At 53.0% G+C, this 25,714-nt stretch overlaps 1 protein-coding gene across 1 annotated transcript; it reads left to right on the forward strand.

Annotated features, from left to right (window-relative positions):
- Positions 1-72: 72 nt before the first annotated feature.
- Positions 73-25,022, forward strand: LOC101328960 (tubulin alpha-8 chain). Its single transcript, XM_019925838.3, has 5 exons — positions 73-8,839; positions 17,847-18,069; positions 19,480-19,628; positions 21,178-21,858; positions 24,711-25,022. Exons 1-5 carry the CDS (start codon positions 8,837-8,839, stop codon positions 25,002-25,004), a joined length of 1,350 nt encoding a protein of 449 aa, XP_019781397.2. The 5' UTR covers positions 73-8,836; the 3' UTR covers positions 25,005-25,022.
- The last annotated feature ends 692 nt before the right edge of the window (positions 25,023-25,714 follow it).

A 25,714-nucleotide genomic window follows, 5' to 3' on the forward strand; every position in this document is an offset into this window, starting at 1 on the left:
GCACGGAGATTAAATGTTTCTGTGGGCCGGCACTCGCCAGCACCCAGCACACGTCCGGCCCAGAGAAGCGGCCCATATAGTGGGGTCTGCAGACAGGAAATCTGGAAAGACCACCTCTTGTAGCCCCTTTGTGAGTTAAGGAAATGGGGACCCCAGGGTGAAGTGAGCCCCCAGGTGACAGCCTGCATGAGACCAGGGTCTCCTATCCACCCAGCGTCCCCTCGCTGCACACGGTGCCCTCACATGCCCGGAGGTCAGCCGCCGAAGCTCGCTGTCAGCATGCAGCTGTGTCTGGAAGGTACCGCGGTCCGAGCGAGTGGGCTGGTCCTGCAGGTTCTGAGAGGATACGACGTGGGTTCTGTGGCCGAGGGGCCGCTGGGGAGGTGGGGTGAGGTGACGAGGGCTTGGGCTGCGGTGGGTGGTCACCGGTGCGGGTGGGGAGCAGCGGAGGGGAGGATGCAGGGTTCTGCTTCTAGAAGGGGGTTCGGAGGGGCCGAGGGCGTATTTCGTGGCTTTGTGCAGATGACGCCGTGGATGCGTTTGCACATGTGTGTGTCTAGACTGTTTAGAAACTATTTGAGGTTTACGTGTATAGTACAGAATTCAGAAGTCACAAAAGGGTGTTTGTGAAAAAGAGCGTCTTTCCTTCCCCGGCTGCCTGCCCCAGCCTACCTCCGCTGCCATCCGTATCCTCCCACAGCTAACCTCTGACACGAAGCTTCTCTTCCTCTCTGCAGAGGATGGCATCCTACACACACGTGCCACAGTCTTTTTAAAACTTAATTAATCTTGGATGTTTGTTCCGTATCAGCTGATGTAGAGCTGCCTTATTCTAACGAGCGCTCTGTATTCCGTTGCACGATAGGCTCACAGTATAAAGCCCGTACCCTTTCCCCTGAATGCAGTGAAGCCTGTCCACCCTCTCCTAAGCCCGAGTCTGAGATTAGCAGGTGGGGGTCACACCTCTGCTGTCTGCCTGCTGACTGCCTCAGCCACAGGGGAGCTGAGAGCCGGCCTCTCACACTCCAGACACTCCACTTCTGAACCGGGGCTCTTGCGTCCACTATTCCCCAGCTCCTCCTTTTCAAGCACCTCTTTGAAACTTTTCACATCCCCTTGTTACTTTTTCTACCATCCGATGGGGACTGACAGGCATCAGGTAATATTTGGAGACTTGGTTGAAAAACGAAAGGATTTTTGCGGAAGTACGTCAGCATAGAGAAGAGTCACTTTAACAGTAGCACCAGCATTATTGATGTGGAGAGGTTGCTTAGGCAGAAAACCAAAGTGTACGGTCCTTAGAAGGTAACCAGCAGCCTCACCCGCAGAGCTGCATTAAGTTCCGGAGAAAAGCACTGATGCTTTTATGTTAAGAGGCTTGTTTTCCAGATGCAACAGAGCGTAGTCCCTTCCTTGGCTCCTTGCTGCCTCTGAGGGCTCTGACTCTGCCCTTTCTGTTTCTTGGGCTGGTTTCCCTCTGCCCTTGGCCTGCGTGCTTGGAGGGAGCACACCCTCAGGGCTCTGCCGGCAGCTCTGCTCTGTCTGGTCTCCACCCCCATCTCTGACCTCACAGGCTATTTGTTTTTTATTTCTTCTTCTAGAGTTTCTTTGTATATAAATTTTTTCAAATTTGGTTATCGATCCCATTTTCTCCTGTTTTTAAATAAAAATATACACACTGTTTTATTCCTTTTTTATTTTTCAAAGAAGTGGCATGATTTTGAGGAATATAAAGGAATATAGGTTATTATAATGTGTACTTTTGCTGGTTTGGGTTCTAGCTCTGCTGCTGAATTGCTCTGTAACTTTGCAAAAAACACTTAATCTTTAGGTCTCAATTTTCTTACCTTAAAGATGGGGATAAAATTTTTCTGCCTTATTTTCTTTATGATACTTTTGTATCATATGAGCAAAAGTCCACTAAAAAAACTTTGAAAAGTATTAAGTGATACATACATACACGGGATGGAGTATTTAAAACACCACGAAATATTTACTATTATAAAATAGGATGGTTCTCCAGACGCGCAGGCTCAGCGGCCATGGCTCATGGGCCCAGCCGCTCTGCGGCATGTGGGATCTTCCCAGACCGGGGCACGAAGCCGTGTCCCCTGCATCGGCAGGCGGACTCTCAACTACTGCGCCACCAGGGAAGTCCAGTTAAGACTTTCTGATAAAATAGGTCTAAAATATTTGAAATAGGTGCGTGAACTAGGTTACACAGACACTGACTTTCCATATGGGCACATTTAGTTGGATTAAGGAAGACTAATGGCCCACTAGGGATCTGTGTCTAGTTACACAGGCAAATGCAAATCAACGCTTTCTCTCCTCTTTTTAAAATAATCAGGACTAGGCCAGGAAATGACACGCCCTCTGCCTCACCTTTACTTCAGGCCTGTGGGAGGAGGAGGGTGGGGCTGGAGAGTAGGCTCTGTGAGAGAATATTTGCTGAAGACAAAGGCTGGGGGTTGTGGTCTGAGGGGGTGGCTGTCTCAGAGGCAGGGAGAGTTCACGACAGGGAAGCAGGTGCAGGTGGGCACTCGAATTTTAGAGATGGATCTGTGAGCCGGTACTGCTGGGGTCAAAACTCTGACACCAAATTGACCAGAGTGAAAAATAGCTGGGGTCCAAGCCTGGCTCTGCTGCCACATGGGATGACCAGACTTTACTTTCAGATCTGTGAACAGGCCACGTTACTCATTATGTTTGTAAGACATGAAATGTGTTCATTCAAACAACCTTACTAAAAACCCCGTAGAAACATCTCCATCTTCTCTTCGATACATATGCCTATTGTTTGTCATAAACATATATCTAGTACTTTCAGTTCTGCGGTTTTCATTTAATATGATCATCTATTCAGTTTTCAGCATTGCTGCTTCTTTATGTATTTGTTTCCTGGGGTTGCTGAGACAAAATTAGCACAAACTGAGGGGCTTCAAACAACAGAAACGTACTCTCTCACAGCTCTGGAGGCTGGAAGCCCACAGTCATGGCGTCTCTCTCCGGAGGCCCTGGGGAGGGTCCTTCCTGCCTCTTCCAGCTCCCAGAGCTCCAGGTGTCCCTGGGCTTGTGGCCGCATCCCTCCTGTCTCTGCCTCTGTCCTCATGTGGCCGCCTTCTCAGTTTCTATGTTTTCTGCTTTTCTGTCTCTTTTAATGTCGCCGAATTTAGGAAACACCGTAATCCAGGTGATCTCATCTCGAGGTCTTAATTACACGTGCAAATGAGGCGACAGTGGAGGTTCCAAGTGGACGAATCTTTGGGGTCTCAGTTTTCCATTTTAGCAGCCATGTAACCCTTCCTACTGATGTGCTGGCCGTTCTAGATCTTGCTGACATTTTGCTAATGTGAGCAACAGCTCTGCACAGACTGTGTGTACGAGGGCCATGTAACTGTTATTTTCCTTGTGGGTTATTTTCTTGGGATAGTCTTCTGAAGCAGATTTATGGCAACGGTGAGAGTGGTTTTCCAGCTCTTTTAACATGCTGCCAGGGTGTGGCCCAGAAAGGCTGGATGTCTGTGATACCCACAGCATTATGTGAAATATCTGGAAAACAGAGAAGCCAGCAATCGTTTCAGTGTCTGATAGGAGGCAGATATCCAACAAGTGAAGAATCAGCTGCATGCAGAGCACCAAGGCCTCAGAGAAGACCTGACCTGACCGCCTTACCTCTTCTGTGGTGCCGCTTTACCCTGCGCAGCTCGTTCGGTGCTTTCTGAGGGGCTGGCGGCTGAAGAAGGCGGTCACCGGATTGGTAACAGAGCCTTGGGTGAGGGCGGGGGCTTCCCCTGGCCTGTGAGCCACTTGCCCCTGTTTGTGAAGGAGACGAGTTTTCTTAGTTCACCAAGCTCAGGGTTCTCTGCACTTTGCCTCCCATCCCAGCTGCCTTGTATTTCTGCCGAGTTTTCTGTGCCTGACAGGTGATGGCCTAATGGGCTGCCCCCTGGGAGGTGAGCTTAGCAGGGATCAAAGGCAATGCCATGAAGTGTCCCACTTCTGACATCAGCCAGTTGGCGGGAGGGGAGCAAGGGGAGAATCCGGGCCGTTAGGAAAATGCTTCCATCCCCAGCTTAAAACAAGGCCACCCAGACCCTCCATAGTTGGTTTTGGAAGGGGACGCGCCTTGGAGAAGGGTTGGCTGGACCGTGTGTCTCCACATCTGCGCCTCTAGATTTCAGTGCCGCAGCCGTCCGCCCTCAGAGGGGAACCGCTGCACCCGCGACCCTGTGGCCATCGATGCCCCCTGCCCATCCAGCGCCCTGCAGTGCCTGAGACACAAGCGGGGAGTCCGGTATTCAGATGCGAGTGGTCTTACGGCAGGCGGTCACCGGAGTTAAATCCATGTGGCAAGTGCCTAAATCTAGATAGTCTGGTTATGAAACAGAGTCCCCCAGCAGCGTGGGACCTGGGAAGTACCGGGTCTTCTTTCTCCAGGCACCCATCGCCCTCTGCGGTCAGCTCCACCTTTAACACCCACCCCTGGAGCAGCTAGACATTTGACCTCCCAGTCTAGCCGAGCATGACAGGCCTCTAGCTGAGGCTCAGTCTGGAGGTGATGACTAAGCATGGAGTCTGACCCCCTGAGTGCAAACCCCAGCTCTGTCTCTTACCAGCATGTGATCAGTAATGACAGCTAACACTGCTAAGTTTCTGATTCTTCACCTGTAAAATGGGGGTGATAAGAGTGTTAAGTTCAGGGCCTTGTTGCGAGGAGTAAAAGAGATAAGCACCCAGCACAGCATCTTACACACACAGTGCTGAGTCAGGGAATGTGTAAGGAACACACACGTTGTGAAGGCCGGCCCCAGGGGCTTCCCTGGTGGCGCAGCGGCTAAGACTCTGCGCTTCCAATGCAGGGGGCTGGCTTCGAGCCCTGGTCGGGGAACTAGATCTCACACGCGTGCCACAACTAAGAGTGCACATGCTACAACTAAGGGGCCAGTGAGCCACAATGAAGGAGCCTGCCTGCTGCAACTAAGACCTGGCACAACCAAATAAATAGCTAAAATAAATATTAAAACAAAACCAAACCAAAAGACTGACTCTCCTCCTGGGGGATTGATAGGAATGATCTTACCTCCTACTCAGATGCGTGTGGCTCAGCACTTTAGGCATCACTATAATTATCGTATTGGAGAATACGACCCCATAGCACTAAATCCACACAAGAAGAAATAACATGGTCTCTGGAGTCTGGTGGATGTGGAGTGATCGCTTTACAAGGCCTAAATCACACTGGGAGGTTGCTTTCTCATGAATAGCCCAGACTTTTTTTTTTTAATCATTGCAAAAGCTAATTTATTTCACTCTTTTTATAAGAACAGAACAAACTCTTGATCCCAGTTGGGCCCAAATCACCTATTTTCGAGGCTGATTTTTTTTTTTAATTTAATTAATTAATTAATTTTTTGGCTGTGTTGGGTCTTCGTTGCTGTGCACAGGCTTTCTCTAGTTGCAGCGAGCAGGGGCTACTCTTTGTTGCAGTGCGTGGGCTCCTCATTGCAGTGGCTTTTCTTGTTGCAGAGCACGGGCTCTAGGCACGTGGTCTTCAGTAGTTGTGGCATGTGGGCTCAGTAGTTGTGGCGCATGGGCTTAGTTGCTCCACGGCATGTGGGATCTTCCTAGACCAGGGCTTGAACCTGTGTTCCCTGCATTGGCAGGCAGATTCTTAACCACTGTTCCACCAGGGAAGTCCTCAAGGCTGATTTTTTAAAATCTCTACAGGGAGCAGGGAACTTTAAAGCTATTAGAGCAATGGTGCTCTCCTCTGTGAATAGCCTGAATTTGACTTCAGTTTTTCCACCTGCAAAAAAGGGGGACTGTGTTAGGGTTCTCCAGAGAGAGAGCACCCATGGGATATATGGAGACACACACACATGCGCACGCACACACACACACACACACACACACACACACACACGGAGAGAGAGAGAAAAAATAAGGAATTGGCTCACATGATCATGGAGCCCAAGATCTGGAGTCTGTAAGCTGAACCCAAAGTAGCTGCTGGTGTGAGTTCCAGTCCAAGGGCAGGAGAAGACCAGTATCTCAGCTCAAGGGTCAGGTAGGCAGCTGGTTCCTTTACTCAGCCCTTTTGTTTAATTCAGGTCTTCAACTGATTGGATGAGGCCCACCCACACTGGGGAGGACAATCTGCTTTCCTCAGTCTACTGATTCAAATGTTCATCTCATTCAGAAACACCTTCACAGACACACCCAGAATGATGTGTGGCCGAGTGTCTGGGTGTCCCGTGGTCCAGTGAAGCTGACACATAAAGTAGCCATCACAGGGACTGAAGACATGTGTCCTTCCTCCTTTCCAAACTTCTACTCAGAAAGAAAGGATGGAGGTGGGCTCCAGGTTGCCACAGATCAAATAATTGTGAGACAGAGGTCTTAAAAACCAAGAAGAAGTAGATGTTTTTTACTCTTAAAGACGGTCGGGCCACTATCTGAGTCTTTTTTTCACTATCTGAGTCTGAATGGGCTGCCATAACAAAATACCACACACCAGGTGGCTTAAACAACAGAAACTTATCATCTCACCATTCTGGAGACAGGTAGCCCCAGATCAAGGTCCAGCAGGGTCAGTTTCTGGTGAGGCCTCTCATCCTGGCTTGCAGACGGCCACCTTCTTGCTGTGTCCTCACCTGGCCTCCCTCTGTGCATACACTCCTGGTGTGTATTCCTCTCCTTATAAGGACACCAGTCCTATTGGCTCAGAGCCCCACTCTTACGACTGCATTTAACCGTAATTACCTCCCTAAAGGCCCTGTCTCCAAGTACAGTCACACTGAGGGTTAAGGCTTCATATATAAACTGGAGGGGGCGGAGTACCCATCTTTTTACCTCCCTGGAACCAAAAGATGTCATATTCAGCATTTATGGTGTAGACATGGCTCCTTCCAACCCTTAACCCCATAAAGAGGAAAGATGATGAGGTTCAATGAATTATAATGAAGGCTCTGAATGCCATCATAATTACCACTGTTGTCATTATCATTTTTATCCCAAGACATTAAGAACCTGTTCATAACATATTTGGTGGTTTACAAAGAGAACTCGAAAAATCAATTTACTCAGCAATGTTTATTGAGCATCTTTGATGCCCTTGACTAGCTACTTTTGAGGGGGAGGGAACCAAGATGAATAACAACCCCTGCCTTCAAGGTGTACCACTTTTGTAGCAATACTTAAACACATGCACACGTACACATACCAAGAATCCAAAGTGGAAAGTGATAAATGTAATGGAAGTGATAAAGTGACAAATGTACACTCTGGGAGTTTGGAAGGGAGATAAATGCATAGTTGATAATAGTCATCATCCTTTATTGAGCATTTACCATGTGCTTGGCAGTTAGCTTAGTCACGGTTCTCAAGTTTTAGGATCTTACATTATAAGGTAGACAAAATTCAACTCATAGTTTACTAAGCACTGTATGTATCGATGGGTAAAGCATTGTGTCTGAGACTCTCTCAAATGCGAAGATGATTAAGACACGTGTCCCGTCCTCTAGAAACTCATAGTATAAATAGGAAACTATAGGAGTGGGTGCTCAGCAGAACAAATTGCTATAAAATAAAAAAGTGTTCTCACTCTCTACTGGCCGGAGATAGGCACCTGTCGGGAAGGGAAGGGAAAGTGAATCTGTGTTTGTGCTTGGACACTTGGCGAGTCTCCACGTCCGGCCAGAGCAGCTCTACGTGGTAATCCTTGCGGAAAAGCCACGGATTTGCCTGGAGTGACATGGGGTTGGAGGTCGGGGCCTGAGGAGAGCGGGAGAAGAGACAGAAGTGCCTTAACTCTCTTTAGCACTGAATGGACTCTGGTGGGGAAGTTTGCACTGAGACCAAGGATCAATGACGGTCCTGCCCACCACTAAACTGGGGAGGGGAGGGGAGAGTGAGGGAAGTTCAGTAAGGTGGACAAAATCTGAAGTGTGAAGAGAGGGCCAGACCCGTTGTCCCCACCCCCTGCAACCAGGGGAAGCGGGGCAAGCCCCTGGCCCTTCAACATCACTTGTGGTCACCAAGAGAAAGGCTTATTACTGAGCAAAGAGGCAGCCAGAATCCTGGTATCGTTGTGCAAGTTCTGGGCTTAAAAGTAGGAAGAGGGAGTGATGAGAAATGGATCAAGAAAGAAACTTGAAAATAATGGTGGAGGGAGGAGTAGAAGCGGGAACAGAGGACGCACTGAGCACCTGCTATATTCTCACTAATTCTTATCTCAGTTAATCCCCCAGTAGGCAGGCCGGCCTCGATGGAGGCACAGCGGGCTTCAGAGCAGAGGCTCCACCCCTCACTCAGCACAGGCTGACGAGCGGCAGCAGGGCTGAGCTCGGAGCCTGTCCCTCCCACCCGGTACCCTGCCCCACCACTCCTGCACTCCCCCGGGTTGGGGGTGACTTCGCGAGCTGAGCCCCAAGCAGGTGCCTTTCCTGCCTGGGCCGGGCCTTCCTGGCGCAGCTAGTGTTTGGCCGCAGGAAGAGGATGAAAGTTTGGGGACCGTGAACGTTTATTCTAAGCACTTTACATTTCTTCCTAAGCGGCTGGAATTACAAAGGCTGATCCTACAGACCATAGCGTGGGAGCCTGGAGCCCAGCCGCGCAACGCGCGCGTGCGGCGCCCGGGCAGAGACCCGAGCCGCGGGTGGGCGGGGAGGAGCGATTGTGACCTGCCCGGTCCCTCCCTCGCCAGCACTGTGATGCTGCAGGGCAGCTGCTGGCCCCCTCCCGCGTGGTGTCACAACAGCGGAGGCGGCTGTATCTGGAGCAGTTGGAGTGGGCAGGCCCAGCCGGGAGCTAGCGGGCTACGGGAGCGGCCGCGATGGTGAGCCTGCCGGGCCGGGGCGCGGTGCGCTGGGGGTTGGGGGTACGCGGCGCCCAGCGCAGGGCCGCATCCACGCGGGGGCTTGCAGCCATCGCTTTGGATCTAAGGAGTTCGAAGTCTCTTGGGGGTGTCAGTTCAGGGTCGAGGGATTCGTACCCTCGGGCGGAGGACAAGCCGGTGCCAGTGCCCCTTCTCGTAGAGAGAAAGTAGGGACGGGGGCGAGTTGCCCCTTAAAGGGACCCAAGGGAGATGTGCACACTCAGGTGAGGGGAAGGGGGACATGGGGGCCCTCGCAGAAGAGGTGAGGCTCTGAGGCATCACCTTGAGGCAACTCAGGAATCCGAGTGGGGGAGGGGCAGGCAGTCCAGGGATTCCCAGAGGCTGGGGGCGTGGGCGGTCAGGTCCCTACACCCAGCCAAATGTGACAGAGCCCCGAACGTGTCAGGGGACTTAGGGCGTCACAGCCCCACGCCTGGGGGCTTCGTTCTCCTTTCCCAACCCCGGCCATCTGGCTTGGGCTTCCCAGGCCCCCGGCACCCGCTCCAACTCCCCAGTTTTTCCAGTGGTCCAAGCCAGAGGACTCTGGCCCACAGGGCTCTCCTTCCGGAAGGCGAGGGGTGGGGTGGGGCTTCAGACCTGTGGTTTCCTACCCTGGCCTCTGGTCTGCCCGTCTCCTTCGCGGACTTACTTGCTGGAGAGGACCTCCCCCACCTCCTCCCTTCACCCCCTGCCCCCTGGGCTGGGTAAATTTGCCTCCAATACATTTGCCCGGACGCCTGGAAAACCAGAAATCTCCTCGTCCAGAGCCCGGCTGTCTGGGCCACTGGGAGTGGGGTGGAAAGGTTGGGTGGGGAAGGGGGCAGAGTGAGCAGTCTCACAGGCCAAGGTCAGGCTTTCCGCACTCTTGCCCGGGTGTCAGTGACCAGCAGGACAGGTGAGGACTGCCCTCCTCCCGGCCTCTGCTCGTTCTGGAGAGTGCCCAGGGCCCCTGGCTCTGGCCCCAGCTCTGCTGAGTCTAGTCCAGGTCTGTCCCGCACCCTCCCTCCCCAGAGCAGCCTCCTCGTGGCCAGAGGAATCCACTCCTGCCTGAGGCCCCTGGTGCCGGGTCACGGAAGGAGCTGAGCTGGGAGTTCAGAGTTTTGGCTCCTGTCTCTGCAGCTAGCTGTGTGACTTCAAGAAAGTCACTTAACCTCTCTGAAGTGGTTTTTCTCATCTACAAAATGAAGAGGGCTTATGGTTCAAATTTTCAAGGCTCCACCTAGTTTTACTATTTTAACCTTTTTATTACAGAGAATTCCAAACATATACAAAAGAAGAGTGTTATAATGAACCCCTGTATATGCCTTATCCAATTTCAACAGTTATCTACTTATGATGAGTCTTGCTTCATTTACTCCCCTTCCCCTCTCTCCCTGTTATTTTGAAGCAAATCCTAGGCAGCATACTCAAGATTTGATATTTAATATTTATAATATCTAGCACGTAGCTAGTGCTTTATAATTTTCAAAGTGCTGTCTCTTGCACGTTTTACTTCTGACCTGAGAGCCATAGTGAGTCTTAGAGGGGATCCCATGATTCTAATCCAGCTCTCTGAGCAAACTTCAACGTGCATTCAATAGGCCAGTTTCTGAAAATACCTAATAAACCAAAAAATGTGAAGTAAAACCTTATTTTAAATGTGCTAAAGAATTTGAACGATGTTTAACTGAAAACCTATGGCTGAATATTTTGGAAAGAGAATATCTTTATTTTGAAACACTGAATTTTGTATAGCAGGTTCTATTTGGAATATTGATGTACATGGGCAGCACTGTCTTGATGGGGAAACTTTTTTTTTTTTTTTTGCGGTACGCGGGCCTCTCACCGTTGCGGCGTCTCCCGTTGCAGAACACAGGCTCCCGACGCGCAGGCCCAGCAGCCATGGCCCACAGGCTCAGCCGCTCCGTGGCATGCGGGATCCTCCCAGACCGGGACACGAACCCATGTCCCCTGCATCGGCAGGCGGACTCCCAACCACTGCGCCACCAGGGAAGCCTGGGAAAACATTTTTATTGACCATTTCACACTCACAGAATCTAAATTTATTTATTTATTTATTTATATTTATTTTTGGCTGCATTAGGTCTTCGTTGCTGTGCACAGGCTTTCTCTAGTTGTGGCGAGCAGGGGCTACTCTTCGTTGTGGTACACGGGCTTCTAATTGCAGTGGCTTCTCTTGTTGTGGAGCACGGGCTCTAGGCGTTCAGGCTTCAGTAATTGCAGCACGTGGGCTCAGTAGTTGTGGCATGCAGGCCCTAGAGTGGGTGGGCGTCAGTAGTTGCGGCACGTGGGCTCAGTAGTTGCGGCACATGGGCTCAGTAGTTGTGGCACACGGGCTTAGTTGCTCTGTGGCATGTGGGATCTTCCTGCACCAGGACTGAAACCCGTGTCCCCTGCATTGGCTGGCGGATTCTTAACCACTGCACCACCAAGGAAGTCCCCAGAACCTCTTTTTCAAAACCCCTTGACTCATTCCTGAAAGGCTAGGCTGACACATCTGCACACCTGGACCCAGAGTCCCACCCGTGCCGAAAGGACTCTCCTTCCTCCAGTGGCTGGGCTTCCCTCCTGAGGGTTGGGGAAGGCTGCCCGTGTTGAGGATGGATGCAGCATTTCTGTAGTTTCTAGGTGAGGATTTTAGAACTAACCCTGTAACTGAGCATTCCCATCTGCTCCCAGGGTCCCTCTGGTAAGCAGGTCTCCTGGGAACTGAGACTGTGACAACTTTTTTGGTGTCGGTGATTCCAGGCCTCAGAGAACGTGTCTGTGGTTCACGGGGGGAGTTGAGAACACAGCCTCCTCACTGCACTCCTCCTGGGGGGGCGGGCCCGTGAGTTCAGGTGGGAACTGGCATCAGATGGCAACAAAGAGCCTGTCTTCCTGCAGAAATGGGCAGCTAGAAGGCAGAGTGTCCTGGGGGTGAGGTGGATGCTGCTTCCGAGTCCACGGGCCTCTGCAGACGCCCTGAGCGGGTGGCGTGGCTGAGCCCCACAGGGCCCGGGCTTAGCTTCTGACTCCGAGCACCCCAGGGGCTGCAGTCACTAAGTGCGGGTCCCCAGAGGTCCCTGGGCACGTGCTCTGGGTGGCAGCAGAGGCCCCACCCCCAGGCACTGTGTCCACAGGGAGCGTCTGGGCTACAGTTGGGCCCACGCAGAGCCTGGGAGTGAGGCTGCAGCTCAGTGACCTCAGTGACCTTGAGAGGAAGAGAGAAAGTTACAGTAATTTTTGAGGAGGAAAGAGCTAGTGAGTACACGGCTAGTGATGGGGTGGGTGGGAGGATGTGGCTCTTGGGGGCAGAGTAGACCCACTGCTCCCTCCCTTTGGCCACCATGGGACTGACAGGACTGTCTGTGGCCTTTGTGGCTGACGTCCCCCGTCGGCATCGTCCTGTTAGAATTTCTCCCAGATGAAGAGACCAGGAGGAGAGTGGGTACCGTGTGCGGCGGATTAACACTCGCTCGCTTTCTCCGGCACCTGACCCCAGTGTCGGCTGAAGCTCAAGGGCCTTTGGCCTCAAAGGATCTAGAGAGTCTAGGAGTCTACGACCAGCCCTGGCCACTCCTGAGGGCCGTCTCTGCCACCCCTGTTGCTGCCCTGCTGCAGCGCCTGCAGCCTGATGTTAACTTAGGTCGACTCTGTTCCTGCTGTTTCTGGCTTGCTATCTATTCTTTGAGTCCAAATATGCTCTAATTGAAGAATTTTGAGCAGAGGTAGTGCAGTCTTTCGTGAACCACGTTGTTCTTACTTTAATTATCCCTCTGGAACACTGGTTCTACTTTTTACCTGTCATCTCCGACCTAGATCCTGAAGTGTAGGTGATTTATTATCCTAGCCTGACAGCTAGAAGTAATTGGGTCTAAAAATATGCTTCCTGAAGGCAACTGTGTGGCCCTTGACCCACAGGTGGTCAGGGTATGTGGCCTGGTCTCAGGTTTTCACTGGCCTACACTGTCAGGTCCCTTCCAAGATAATATGCCAATTACACTGTTTTGTGATAGTTCGAAACTATTTTTAAAGCTACAAAGCCTCCTTCTGCAGAGGATTGCAGTGAGCTTATCAGAGTCCTCTGAGAGCAAATGAAAAGGAAACGATTACTATTTAAACAGAAATAATATAAGGTTGACCTAAGGAAAGATTCCTTGCAGTGGAGTTATAAGAGGACTGCCAGGTTCTGGAGTGTCTTTCTTCTGCTGTCCTGCAGAACTGGGCGCCCTCCCCGGGGAGGATGCTCGTGGGCAGCTCTGATGCTGCTTCTGCCCAGCCTTCACAAGCCTACACTTCGGACAAACCAAGCAGTTTGTGGGAGCTGCCCTAAATTCTCCCGCCTCTCGTTCACACTGCTCCAGAGTCCAGCTGAAACACCTGCTGGCACACCTACATTCTCCAAGATGTCTGCAAATATTCCTGCTGGGGGAAACCAAGCTGCAAGCTGTCTTTTCTCCTTTGAGCTCCTGTTGCCTCTCAGGCCCTGGCCACTCCCCTTGTTAGATGGACTCCAAGCCTCAGCAGGGTTTTCTTTCCAATCACCCCTGCTGCAGTCAAGCCCTGTACTCGATGCTGGGTATCTGGCCAGGAAATGGGGGCTCCTTGCTCTCCACCGGGTAAGTCAGAAAAGCAAAGAGCGGCTAGGAGCCGTGCAGTAGAGCAGTGATGGGGAGGCGGGGGCTGAGGGAGGGCGCGTGGGGCCCCGGCTGGTGCGGGGCCTTCCAGACCTTCTGCAGGAGGGGACGACTAATGAGCGACTTGAAGGGCGAGTGGGAGTTGGCCCAGCCAACTCCTGATGCCGTCTTGCAGACAACGACAGTAGCTCTGTGCTGTGGGAACCAACAGAGCAGGTCACTTTGGTAGCCACCCAGCACTAGGTCTGGGGAGGGGTGTCATGCTTTCCTCGAGGAAGTGCGCTCCTGTGTTAGGTCTCTCCAGCTCCCTCACCTTCACCCCCTGGACTGCTGGGCCGGAGGCTCCAGCACCACTGGTGGGACCCCCTTCATCTCACAGGGGCCCAGGAGCAGAAAGCTGGCCTGAGCCCTACAAGCCCAGGGTCAAAATAGAACTGAGGGAGGAGCAGTGTGAGAGAGAAAGCAGGAACTCTGCCCAGCCAGAGAGGGAATCTGAAACATGAGTTTGGAGCAAACGCATGATGTAAAGGCCCTCTGCTGAGTCAGCTCACCCCCGGGCCCCGGCCTCGGCACTCACCACCCGGAGAAACAGTCCTGGTCTTGCAGGGAGGGTGGCCCACTTTCAGAGGCTCCCACCGCGGGCCCTTCCGTTTCTCTCTGCGATGGAGTTTTTTTGGTTTCGAGGTTTGCCGTCCAAGCTTGCCTTGCTCTCTGCTATCAGGCTTGTGCTGCCGTAGGTGTGGCCCACTAGAGCCCAGGGGGTTAAGAGTGCAAACGAGGCAGGGGGGTGGGTGGTGTCAAGGAGAGGACTCGGGCGGAGGTCAGAAGACCTGGATTTGGGGCCAGGCTCTTGCCCTGTGAAATTTCCAATCTGCCCCTTCACCTTTCTGAGCCTCAGCTTTTTCACCTGTAAAATAATGGGGTGGGAATCATATTCGGTGATCCGTGAGGCCAGCCCAGCTCTAGAATCCTGAAGGCTCTGAGCTCACATAACGTCCCTGGTCATGGCAGATGGGTGACCTGTCTTGGGCATGAGGGCCGGCCCCCAGGCCGTCCGCACTGGGGGTGCTTTGCGTGTTCCTGTATAGAGCCTCCAGGCAGGAAGGGGGTGGGTGGCAACGAGGCACAGTGGCCAGAGGAGCCGTGGGGTCCTTGTCCTCTCAGAGCAGGTGCAAATGGTGCACAGACCTTAGCACCATTAGTTAAATGAGGGGCTCACCTAACTGTTCATTTCACTGGTGATTTCTCATGTGACTTTTTGTAATTAATTAATTTATTTAGGCCGTGCTGCGTGGCTTGTGGGATCTTAGTTCCCCGACCAGGGATTGAACCCTGGCCCCGACAGTGAGAGCACCCAGGTCCTAACCACTGGACCGCCAGGGAAGTTCCCCCCTCCATACCTTTAAAGTTCTCTTTTGCCCTGACAAACTGGGCTCTTGGTCATTGCTAGTTGAATCAATGACAGAGTGAAAAGGGACAGGAAGAGCCTGGCCCTTCGCAGTGGGTCGTTAGGGTGAGGGGAGCCGTCACTTGGCTCATACTGTTTCCTTTCTTTAATTTTTGTCATTTTAGTATGAAAACCGTCAAACCTTCAGAGAAGTACAGTAGTGTATCGCCACCCATATATCCATCATCTAGATTTAATAATTACTATTTCTCTGCCATGTTTACTTTACCTGATGTGTTTGTGTTCGGTAGTTGTGGCACACGGGCTTAGTTGCTCTGCGGCATGTGGGATCTTCCTGGACCAGGGCTCGAACCTGTGTTCCCTGCCTTGGCAGGTGGATTCTTAACCACTGCGCCACCAGGCAAGTCCCCCCCACACCATATTTTGATTTGTTCAAACCAGAATTCAGTTAACATTCACATACTCCATGTGGATGTTATGTGTCTTAAGTTCCTCTTGATGTGGGTCAGTCCCTCCTTCACCTTTGTTTTTCATGAGTTAAAAAGATTGGGTCAATTTCCCTGTAAAATGTCTCACCTTCTGGATTCATGTCGTTTTCTCGCCATGTCCCTTATCCCTTGGACCCCTGTGTTTTCTATAAAGTGGGAGCTACATATAAAGGGTGTAATACGTTAAGGCTGAGTACTTTTTATTTTTTTTGCGGTACGCGGGCCTCTCACTGTTGTGGCTTCTCCCGTTGCGGAGCACAGGCTCCGGACTTGCAGGCTCAGCGGCCATGCCTCATGGGCCCAGCCGCTCCGCGGCATGTGGGATCTTCCCGGACCGGGGCACGAACCCGTGTCCCCTGCATCGGCAGGTGGACTCTCAACCACTGCGCCACCAGGGAAGCCCCTGAGTCTATCGTATACGTCCCGTTACTCTTGTGAATTAGTGTAACAGGGAAAACTGCTCCTCCTAAGGAGTGTGTGTGTGTGTGTGTGTGTGTGTGTGTGTGTGTGTGTGAGAGACTGATTTCATCTGTGGAGACTGGCATATTGACTAGCATGAGGTTAAAGGGGGGTGAAAACCTCCGTATCACTGTGCTGGTGGTTTTCAGGACCCTGAGATCCTTTACTCTTCCTTCTCTGACCTTTGATCTTCCTGAAATACCCCTGTTTCCTTCCAGAAAGGCCCAGGGGATGCCTGGAGGATGGTTGGGAGGTGGGGTCACAGGACAACATGTGGGACCTGCTCCTTTCAGGTCTCTCCGGGTCCCCTCAGTTCACACACCCCCGAGGAAACCACAGCTGCATGTGAAGGTGTGGTCTGGTCGGTAGCTGCTGGTTATGGGGGGTTCCTGGGGGAAGGACCCTGCTGCCTTAGGCCTGAATTGAGTCCAAAGATAAAGTCGTTTCATTGTGAGAGGAACGTAGCCTGAGGTCTCCGGCTTTCCACCTGTGCCTCTTCCAGGTGGAGAGTGAAGCTCCAGTAATGAAAATGCATAATGATAAGAGCAATCACAACAAAAGTGATCGAGGTAGCTTATGCTTTTCAGATGAAGGGGGTTTACGTAACTCAGCCCAGGTCACACAGCGCAGCATGTAACTTGAGAGGCAAGATTTGTGCCCTGGGGTGTGGGTGGCTGTGAGCAAAGCCCTTTCCTGGCCACCAGCCTCACAGAAGCACAGAGGCCAGGGCACAGAGACAGGTGTGGAGCAGTGCCACGTTGTATAAGTGTTAGGGCACCGGCTCCTGACACCGCTGGCTTCCCTGCACCCACACCCAGGGAGCCCCAGGGTCCCAGGAGTCCCATACCCCATGCCCAGCCACGGTCTCTGGAGGCTCTGCTCCTGGCTTGGGTTCCCCGGAGCTGGAAAATGCCAGGTCGGGTCACAGTTAAGAATAGAAGGCCACAGAGCAGGCACGTGCTTCCCTGCCCAGCTCCATCTGGAGCACACAGTCTCCTTGCAGGGCCCCTGCTTCCCCGGTGGGTGTTGGGGGTGACGAGTACACCGTCCCAGCAAAACCATAACACACACTCACACACTCACATCCACACACACACACTTACACATATATACACACATACACACCACACGAATGTACACAACACAAACACACACGCACACCCCTCCCCATCCTAAGCTGTTAGTACCAGGACCAATCAGGTAACTGCAGCTTCACACCAGAGTAACATGGAGAAAAGGACACTCTAAAGGTCAGCTTTACTTAGCACTTGGCCTGACGTGGGCGAAGGAGCAGGTTATGGTGGCCACAGAGGAACTTTCCAGTCCCTCAGAGTTCAGGAGGCGCCTACTTTGTCCCCTCCCAGCCCTCCCTTGCTGATGTACTGATCCTTTCTCATTCCTACAGTTGTAGCCAGAACACTAATGACACCCATGATACAGACTCCAAAGTACATTCCACCGTGTGCTTCCCTGTTCTGTGATGCGGAGACGGGGAGCGCGCGCGCGTGCGTGCGTGCGTGTGTGTGTGTGTGTGTGTGTGTGTGTGGCGGTGGCTGGGAGGCTCAGGCTGCAGCAGGAACGGGAGACCCGCGCCGGGCACGGCAGTGGATTTGGGAGTGGTTTCTGCTGTCCTCACTGGTTCTTCCTTTGACCGGCTCCATCCGTGCGGGAGTCTCGTGGTTTGGAATTAGCCCAGTTTCCTCCACGCAGCTGCCCTCTTTTTCCTTTTCTTGACACAAAGGATTAACCCTGGAAAGCAATCTTTACAGCAAACCACAAAGCTGCGGTGCTTCTTTGGAACCGAGTCTTGATCCGGAGGCTGTGGTGCCCAGACCCCACGTGGCTGGGGCATGGCATGGCGGGAGGCATGAGTGTCCTGCCCGTCGAGTTCCAGGGATGGACAGGTCCTCAGAGGTGGGGGCCTGGGGGCCTGGGGACCTGGGGCAGAGGCATGGCCGGGCTGGGGCTCTGACTGGGCTGCTCTCTCCCCGCAGCGGGAATGCATATCCGTCCACGTGGGCCAAGCAGGGGTCCAGATCGGCAATGCCTGCTGGGAGCTCTTCTGCCTGGAGCACGGCATCCAGGCCGATGGCACTTTTGGCAGGCAGGCCAGCAAGGTCCAGGACGACGACTCCTTCACCACCTTCTTCAGCGAGACCGGCAACGGGAAGCACGTGCCCCGGGCCGTCATGGTCGATCTGGAGCCCACCGTGGTGGGTGAGTGTGGGCCAGGGACAGCACCGGACTGCAGAGGCCGTGGTGTCTGGGGAAGCAGATCTGCACGTGGAAGGGGTGGCTCATCCGGAGCCCCCCACCACGTGACTCTTGGCTCCTAGAGTTCTCCGCAGTCTCGGGATCTCAAGTGGGGATCACAGATCTCTGCTCCCCATTAAACCTCCAACCTAGTGCTCTCCACCGAAATCTGCTGAGACAGAGCGACATTGCCGACATTGTTTATTAAACACTAAGGGTCAAAATACAAATAATTTCAGAAATTATAAGGTGCCCTCCAACAGTCAGTTTCCCAAAGTGTATGTTTCCGCTCCTACGGTAATTGCAGTCTGTCCCGGCGGCCTGGGATAACCTTGCAGCGTCTCGCACACGAGACGAAATAGCAGCAGGCGCTTCCTCTTACAGCCAGAGGCTGCTGTAGGTTAGAATGAACCTCTTCTGGATCTTAGGGAGCAGGAATTCTGACTTGTGTTGGGGCAGGATTCTTGCTCTCCCAGCTCCCCCGGCCCCAGTACCCCCTGGATCAGTCCTCGCTCTTCATCAGGATTTTCTCATCTTCAAAGTCTGCTCACCAGCGAAGGTGGACAAGTCCCCCAGGGATGTCTGGGCACTGCCTGCGGTGCCTGAACACTGTTTCTAGGGCCACAGACCCCAGGCCCTCTATCCCATGGATGCTTGTACAAATACAGAAAGGGCAGATGAGCTTCCCAGGCCACTGCATAGATGGATGCTTTCCCTGGGGGAGCAGAGGGACCCTGTAGAAGAGAGGGGCTGTAGGTGGGGCCTGAGGCACCTTGGCCTGCCGTGTGTCCACCTTGCGTGGACCTTGGAGGTGAGCAGAGCCCCCGGCCTCGCGGCCTCTCTTGGGCTCCAGCTCTTCTGGAGCCTGGAACATAGCTTTGCTTCAAAGTTGTTCTGAAATATCTCTAATGCCTGACATGTGTTGTTGCCACCAGAGATGGAGGTTAGGGCTGGGACAATTCCGGGGGAGCCTAGGAGCCAGGCATATTCTGAATCTTTCTCTGTGTCCCTGGAACATTTGGATGCAAGTGAAATCGGGTTAAATTCTGGGGTAAATTTTGCAGCATGAATGAAAAACAGGAGGGAAGCCTTGTGGGTCCAGGGGGAAGAGGCAGTCAACTTTGGTGTTTGGCCAGCTTTGTAAACCCAAGGCTTTTTAAGGTCCAGCCAGTAGAGCAGCTGGCTTCTCATTGCTGCTTGAGTCCCGGGCTTCTGGCTCTGTTAGTGCCTGTGTTACCCTGGAATTCTCTTAGCCTCGCAGGTATATTATAGGGTTGTCTGGTTCCACCTCAATGGAGTTCAGTAGGTAGGGGTGCCATGTGTATTCTCGTCTGGGAACCAGGTAGTAACACTGACGGTCCCCTCTCTTGGTAGATGAGGTTCGGGCAGGAACCTACCGCCAGCTCTTCCATCCAGAGCAGCTGATCACAGGAAAAGAGGATGCAGCTAACAACTACGCGCGCGGCCACTACACGGTGGGAAAGGAGAGCATCGACCTGGTGCTGGACCGCATTCGCAAACTGGTATGTGTTTACAAGGGCAGGGAGCTGCTGAGCTGGACGTACTAGGATTCACCTCTCTGAACAGGCTGGGTGGAGGCACGTGACCCCTGGCTACAGGATAAACGCCTAAGATCTGGGAATTTCTGCTTATGTCCGTAAGAGGCATTCACAGGGCTCACGCCCCTTCCTCTGGCTGGATGTTGTGGGCTGCCCTCCAGGTGATGCCCCGGTGGTGTCTGGGGAAATTCCAGGTGTGAGAAAGGCGAAGCTCTTTGCTTCCTGGCAGCACAGTTTAACAAAGCATTTAACTTGGAAGAGAAGAGGAAGATTGTTGATCTATTTCAGCACTTACAAACAGCATTACCAATGTCAAATACGTTCCGTTTAATCCCCTAAATAATGATACAAAGGAGGTCTTGTCCTTGAACTTTACAGATGGGGAGATTGAGGGCCAGGATGGTTCAATAACTTGGTCTGGGTCCCGCAGCTAGAAAGTGGCCAAGTCAGGATCTGAACCAGGTTGGTTTGACTAGAAAGCTCAGGGTGGGTCCCTTGTCTACTTGATCCCCCTTTCCTAATCTGTACAACGGAAAAGGTTGGGCTTGATCAGGGGTCCTTGGGAGCTAAGGATGCCGAATTTTCTGTTTAGAGGAGGGCTAGTAGGGTTCATCAGTCTCAGAGCCATCTGTGATCCCTAAAGCTCAGAACCACAGGACTGAACACAGTCATAGATCCCGGCCAATGGGGAAGTTCTGTGACCTGTGAATTCTCTTAGTTCCGGTGAGAGCTAACTGTCAGGTCCTTGCTTAATTATCACAACAACCTCATGAGATGAATTTTTTTTTTTTTTTTTTTTTGCGGTATGCGGGCCTCCCACCGCTGCGGCCTCTCCCGTTGTGGAGCACAGGCTACGGACGCGCAGGCCCAGCGGCCATGGCTCACGGGCCCAGCCGCACCGCGGCATGTGGGATCTTCCCGGACCGGGGCACGAACCCACGTCCCCTGCATCGGCAGGCGGACTCTCAACAAATGCGCCACCAGGGAAGCCCGAGATGAATATTTTTTATTGTTCTCACTTTAACCAAGAAGAAACATGAGTCTGGAGGATTCAGTTCAGTAACCTGCTCGAATTTTTACAACTCGGAAGTGGCAAAGTTGATGTGAAATCTCAGGTTCTCTGACCCATTTATCTTCCGGAGCCACCTTCCAAGGTTGGGCTGGGATGTGTAGGTCTGCAGTTCCCGCAAGATCAAATGACTAGGGCTGGGGAAGTGGGCAAGGAGCTGGGGCCCTCATGGGGCAAAGTCATTAACCGCCGTGGTTCTGGAAGCTCATTCCTGGTCCAACCAGGCCACTGGGCTGGAAGCTTCATGGACCCGGAGGTGTGTGCAGGTTTGCTGCCCGTATTTTAGCGGTTCCTCCCAAGACCGCCGAGGCTCCTTTGTGTTTCCTTGCTCCTTCAAGGCTGTTTTGATTTCACCCACTTGACAATGTTGAGGGATAGAGTGGGGCAGACAGAGAGGCCCGTGAGGGAGTCCTCAGAGCCTTGTCTCGTGTCCTCCGCTCCCAGACAGATGCCTGCTCAGGCCTGCAGGGCTTCCTCATCTTCCACAGCTTCGGGGGCGGCACCGGCTCCGGCTTCACTTCTCTGCTGATGGAACGCCTCTCCCTGGATTACGGCAAGAAGTCTAAGCTGGAGTTCGCCATCTACCCGGCCCCCCAGGTGTCCACGGCCGTGGTGGAGCCCTACAACTCCATCCTGACCACGCACACAACCCTGGAGCACTCGGACTGCGCCTTCATGGTCGACAACGAGGCCATCTACGACATCTGCCGCCGCAACCTAGACATCGAGCGCCCGACGTACACCAACCTCAACCGCCTCATCAGCCAGATCGTGTCCTCCATCACGGCCTCCCTGCGCTTCGACGGCGCCCTCAACGTGGACCTCACCGAGTTCCAGACCAACCTGGTGCCCTACCCCCGCATCCACTTCCCCCTGGTCACCTATGCGCCCATCATCTCGGCCGAGAAGGCCTACCACGAGCAGCTGTCCGTGGCCGAGATCACCAGCTCCTGCTTTGAGCCCAACAGCCAGATGGTGAAGTGTGACCCCCGTCACGGCAAGTACATGGCCTGCTGCATGCTCTACCGGGGGGACGTGGTGCCCAAGGATGTGAACGTCGCCATTGCTGCCATCAAGACCAAGAGGACCATCCAGTTTGTCGACTGGTGTCCCACAGGCTTCAAGGTGAGAGCTGGTGGCTCGGTGGAGACAGACAGCTAGAGAAGCAGAGGGAGACACCAAGGATGGGGAGAAAGAGGTGGACACTCAGGGTCTTGGACTGATGCACATTCCGTGGGAGCTCTGGGATGAGATGGGAAGTGGGGCTTAAGCCAAATGTAACACTAATTTCATTCATTAATTCGTTCATTCACCTATTTTAGGTCAGGAGAGATTTTGAGAGGATTATTGGAAGAGGGGGAGGGCACTAGTACAGTAGGGAGAAGGGCTCCACCTCTCCTGCCCTAAGATCTGCAGACATCTCAAAGGTCAGGCAGAAAGGACTTTTCTCTTACAGGGAGGAGTGAACGGGGCTAGAACGAACTTGTGTGCAAGTGGGATGAAGAGGATGACTGGGTGGAAGTAGCTCTGATCTGACGGTAGATCAGAGAATGCAGTAACCAGATTATTCAAGTTGCTGGAGAGGTGTAATTCCCTCCTCTAACACCTCAAAAGATGTGTTCTTCTCTCCCCAGTTTATTTTGAAAAATTATTCGCCCTGTAAGTTTTCATCGATTTCGAGAAAGGATAAGAAGTTTCATGGTTATCATATGGTTGTGATTCACATTATGAAGCCCTGACATTTCCACTAAGCAGGAGTGAGCTGGGAGCCTGTTGTAGGTCTGCGGTCTGGGGAACACCAGACTCTGAGGGTTGGTGTGGGTACACAATAGCCAGGGAAGACCCCCAGCTCCCAGGACCAGAAGATGTCGAGCACTGGAAGCCGCCCCCTGAGTCGCCCTGGCCGGGCAGGCAGCTGTCCCTGCACTCGTGCCTGCTTGACTGCTTTGTCCTGTGTCCCACGGTCTCATCCGAGTCCACCATCAAAGCGGCTGCCACCATTCATGTTAATTAGACCCCTGGCAGGCCTTTAATAATTTAGAGGTTTGCTGAACACCAGAGGTGGTTGTGACAGTTGCTCGAGACAGAGATGAGCACGTCTCAGTTTTCCCTGCTGGGACTTAACGGCAACAAGACACCTCATGCTGGCTTCTCAGCTGAGAGGCTGATGGCAGAGAGCATCTCCCACCCTGCTCTGCTCCAGCCACGTACAGAATCCTTTCCCCTGGACTGTGCCTATTTTTATGTGGCAGTTCTGGTCACTCTTGCGAAAACATTCAGGATCTTCCCCCAAGTTGTTGGGTTTTTCTTCTTTCAAATGGAAACAAACAACAAAACAAGCTAGTAGTAAAATGAATAGGCAAAAAAAAAAAAAAAAAAAAAAAAAAGAATGAGATATGAGGGTGGTGGAGAAATTAACAAAAAGGACATGCCCCGTATTCTCGCCCCTTTATTTTAAGCTGAAGCTCCAGGGTTATGACCAGAAAGATAAGGCAGTGCTGGAACCTTTAGCTGCTTCTCAGAAAGGCACATGCCGTGGGGGTGGATGGTGTTGAACTTCACCCTGTAGCATCCTCCCCAGGGTCAAGGGCTGCTACTGCTGAAAAGAGAGCAGAGTTGGCTGGTCTAGTGAAATGTCATGTGGCATTGCCTTCTCCCTTCTCACTTTGGTCCTTCGCCCCTGTCTCAGCATCACCTCCACCCCCAAGATGCCACTTTTGTTTAAGAGGAATGATAGATCATTGTGAATTCATTTAGTGGGTTACCCACCTTGGCTGTACAGCCTGCTGCCACTCCCACCTCCACCTCTCAGAGGACATGCATTTCAAAGCTGTGAATTTAAGAGATTGGCAGTTCAGACCTGGTGGCCTGGTGGAGAGGCATTTTGGGGCCAGCTCCATGGTTCTCAGTGTCCCATGAGTATTATCACAGTCGTCACCTGAGGCCCCTTCCAGGCTCCTAGAGTTCCTGGGGTCGGCTCCAGTTTGGGGTATGTGTGGGGAGAAGGGAGACTTCCGGGATATTAGCCCCCTCATCAGGGTGGGCTGGGTCAACTTGGAGGACCCTCCGTGCTGCCAGAACTTGGGGGATTGGCTCATCCAGCAAGTTTTAATTGACTTTCTTTGATTTCCATGCTTTTCTTCCAAGAAACCCCACTCCCCAGAGACAGAGGGCCTGGTAAATGCTGACACCATCCGCAGAACCTTTTGCATCTCTTTATTTATTGCTTGAGGATATCTTTTTAAAAATTGATTAATTAATTAAGTTTTGGCTGCGTTGGGTCCTCCTTGTTGTGCATGAGCTTCCTCTAGTTGTGGCGAGCGGGGGCTACTGTTCGTTGCAGTGCGCCGGCTTCTCATTGCGGTGGCTTCTCTTGTTGCGGAGCACGGGCTCTAGGCGCGTGGGCTTCAGTAGTTGTGGCTCGTGGGCTCTAGAGGGCAGGCTCAGTAGTCGTGGCACACGGGCTTAGCTGTTCCGTGGCATGTGGGATCTTCTTGGACCAGGGCTCGAACCCGTGTCCCCTGCATTGGCAGGTGGATTCTTAACCACTGCGCCACCAGAGAAATCCTCTCCCTGATCTTTTAAACCGCCCTTCACCCTTGGCAGAGAAACTGCCCTAAACCCGTTGACAGCATAACTAAGAGGAACCCGAGATACCATTGGAAGGAGTGAACTTATAATAACCCCTGTCTGCTGGCACTGTACACGCGCCCTGCTTGACCCCCTTTTCCCTATCCTCATTTGCCTGCTTGAGTCTCCCACTAGGGTTTCCACCAGCCCTTCCCCTCCCCTTGAGTCTCCCGGCCCAGTGCCGCTTGCTTTTGCTTTCTCTCCCACACACACCTCTCTACCCACCCGCGGTCCCACCTCCTGATCCCCTCTTCACATCCAGGCCTGCTGCCCCACCCACCACGTGACCAAGGTGCCCCAGCTTGTGTTATCCGCTGATTGCTGCATCTTCACCCTCTCTTCCCCAGGTGGGCATCAACTACCAGCCCCCCACGGTCGTCCCCGGGGGAGACCTGGCCAAGGTGCAGCGGGCCGTCTGCATGCTGAGCAACACCACGGCCATCGCCGAGGCCTGGGCCCGCCTGGACCACAAGTTCGACCTCATGTACGCCAAGCGTGCCTTCGTGCACTGGTACGTCGGAGAGGGGATGGAAGAAGGAGAATTTTCCGAGGCCCGGGAGGACCTGGCTGCCCTGGAGAAGGATTATGAGGAAGTGGGGACTGATTCTTTTGAAGAAGAAAACGAAGGGGAGGAATTTTAAATACAAACGTTCCTCGTGGCTGTGTCTCTTTATTCCTGCTGCCCCTCCAAGCACGTTTAACTTTTCCTAGAGCAGCAGACCCCGGCCTGGGTCCCGACACCAGTACCTGTGGGTGACGGGGCCAGCACGGACGCTGAGCTCTGCCAGACCCTCCCGTGGGGGAGCGCAGCTCCGTGTCAGCAAAGGAAACGAGAGTCACTGTCTGGGTTAGGGTGCAGGCCAGTCACACCTGTGCAGAGACCTAAGCGGGATTTAAAATTCTCTGTTAGGCTGGGCTCACCCCAAACACAGCCTGCTGGCTGGGGAGCAGAAAGGTGAGATCTGGGCACGGGGGAGATTCTGGAAAGGGAGTGTTCTCAGAGTTAGAGTTAGAAGCAAGAGCCCATTTCCTGCCCTTGTGAATACACAGATAAACGAGTGGGATCATTCCAGACAGTGTTCAGTGCTGTGAAGCGAAAAAGCAGTGATGGGAGAAGTGGGTGGTGAGGTCAGAAGAGGCCTCGTGGAGACCCGGGTGCAGCTCGGAGCCACCGCGGAGGTTCTGGAGTCAGAGCACGCCGGGTGGGTGTGTGAAGAGCAGGGAGGAGGTGAAGGTACCCGGAGGATGGAGGTGAGGGGTGCGGCCAAGAGCCATGCGGAGTGCAGGGCACACTTAGGCTATCCTGCACAGGACGTGAGGAGCTTAGGTTTTCTCTGGGTGAAACACAGCA

The sequence above is a fragment of the Tursiops truncatus genome, chromosome 11 (genome assembly GCF_011762595.2).
Source record: "Tursiops truncatus isolate mTurTru1 chromosome 11, mTurTru1.mat.Y, whole genome shotgun sequence".
Taxonomy (NCBI): Eukaryota; Metazoa; Chordata; class Mammalia; order Artiodactyla; family Delphinidae; genus Tursiops; species Tursiops truncatus.

Bases quoted from the DNA above. Each gene is read 5' to 3' on its own strand.
- LOC101328960 (XM_019925838.3), top strand. The intron at 18,070-19,479 runs GTGAGTGTGGGC...CTCTCTTGGTAG, and splicing joins TCTGGAGCCCACCGTGGTGG to ATGAGGTTCGGGCAGGAACC. The intron at 19,629-21,177 runs GTATGTGTTTAC...CTCCGCTCCCAG, and splicing joins TGGACCGCATTCGCAAACTG to ACAGATGCCTGCTCAGGCCT.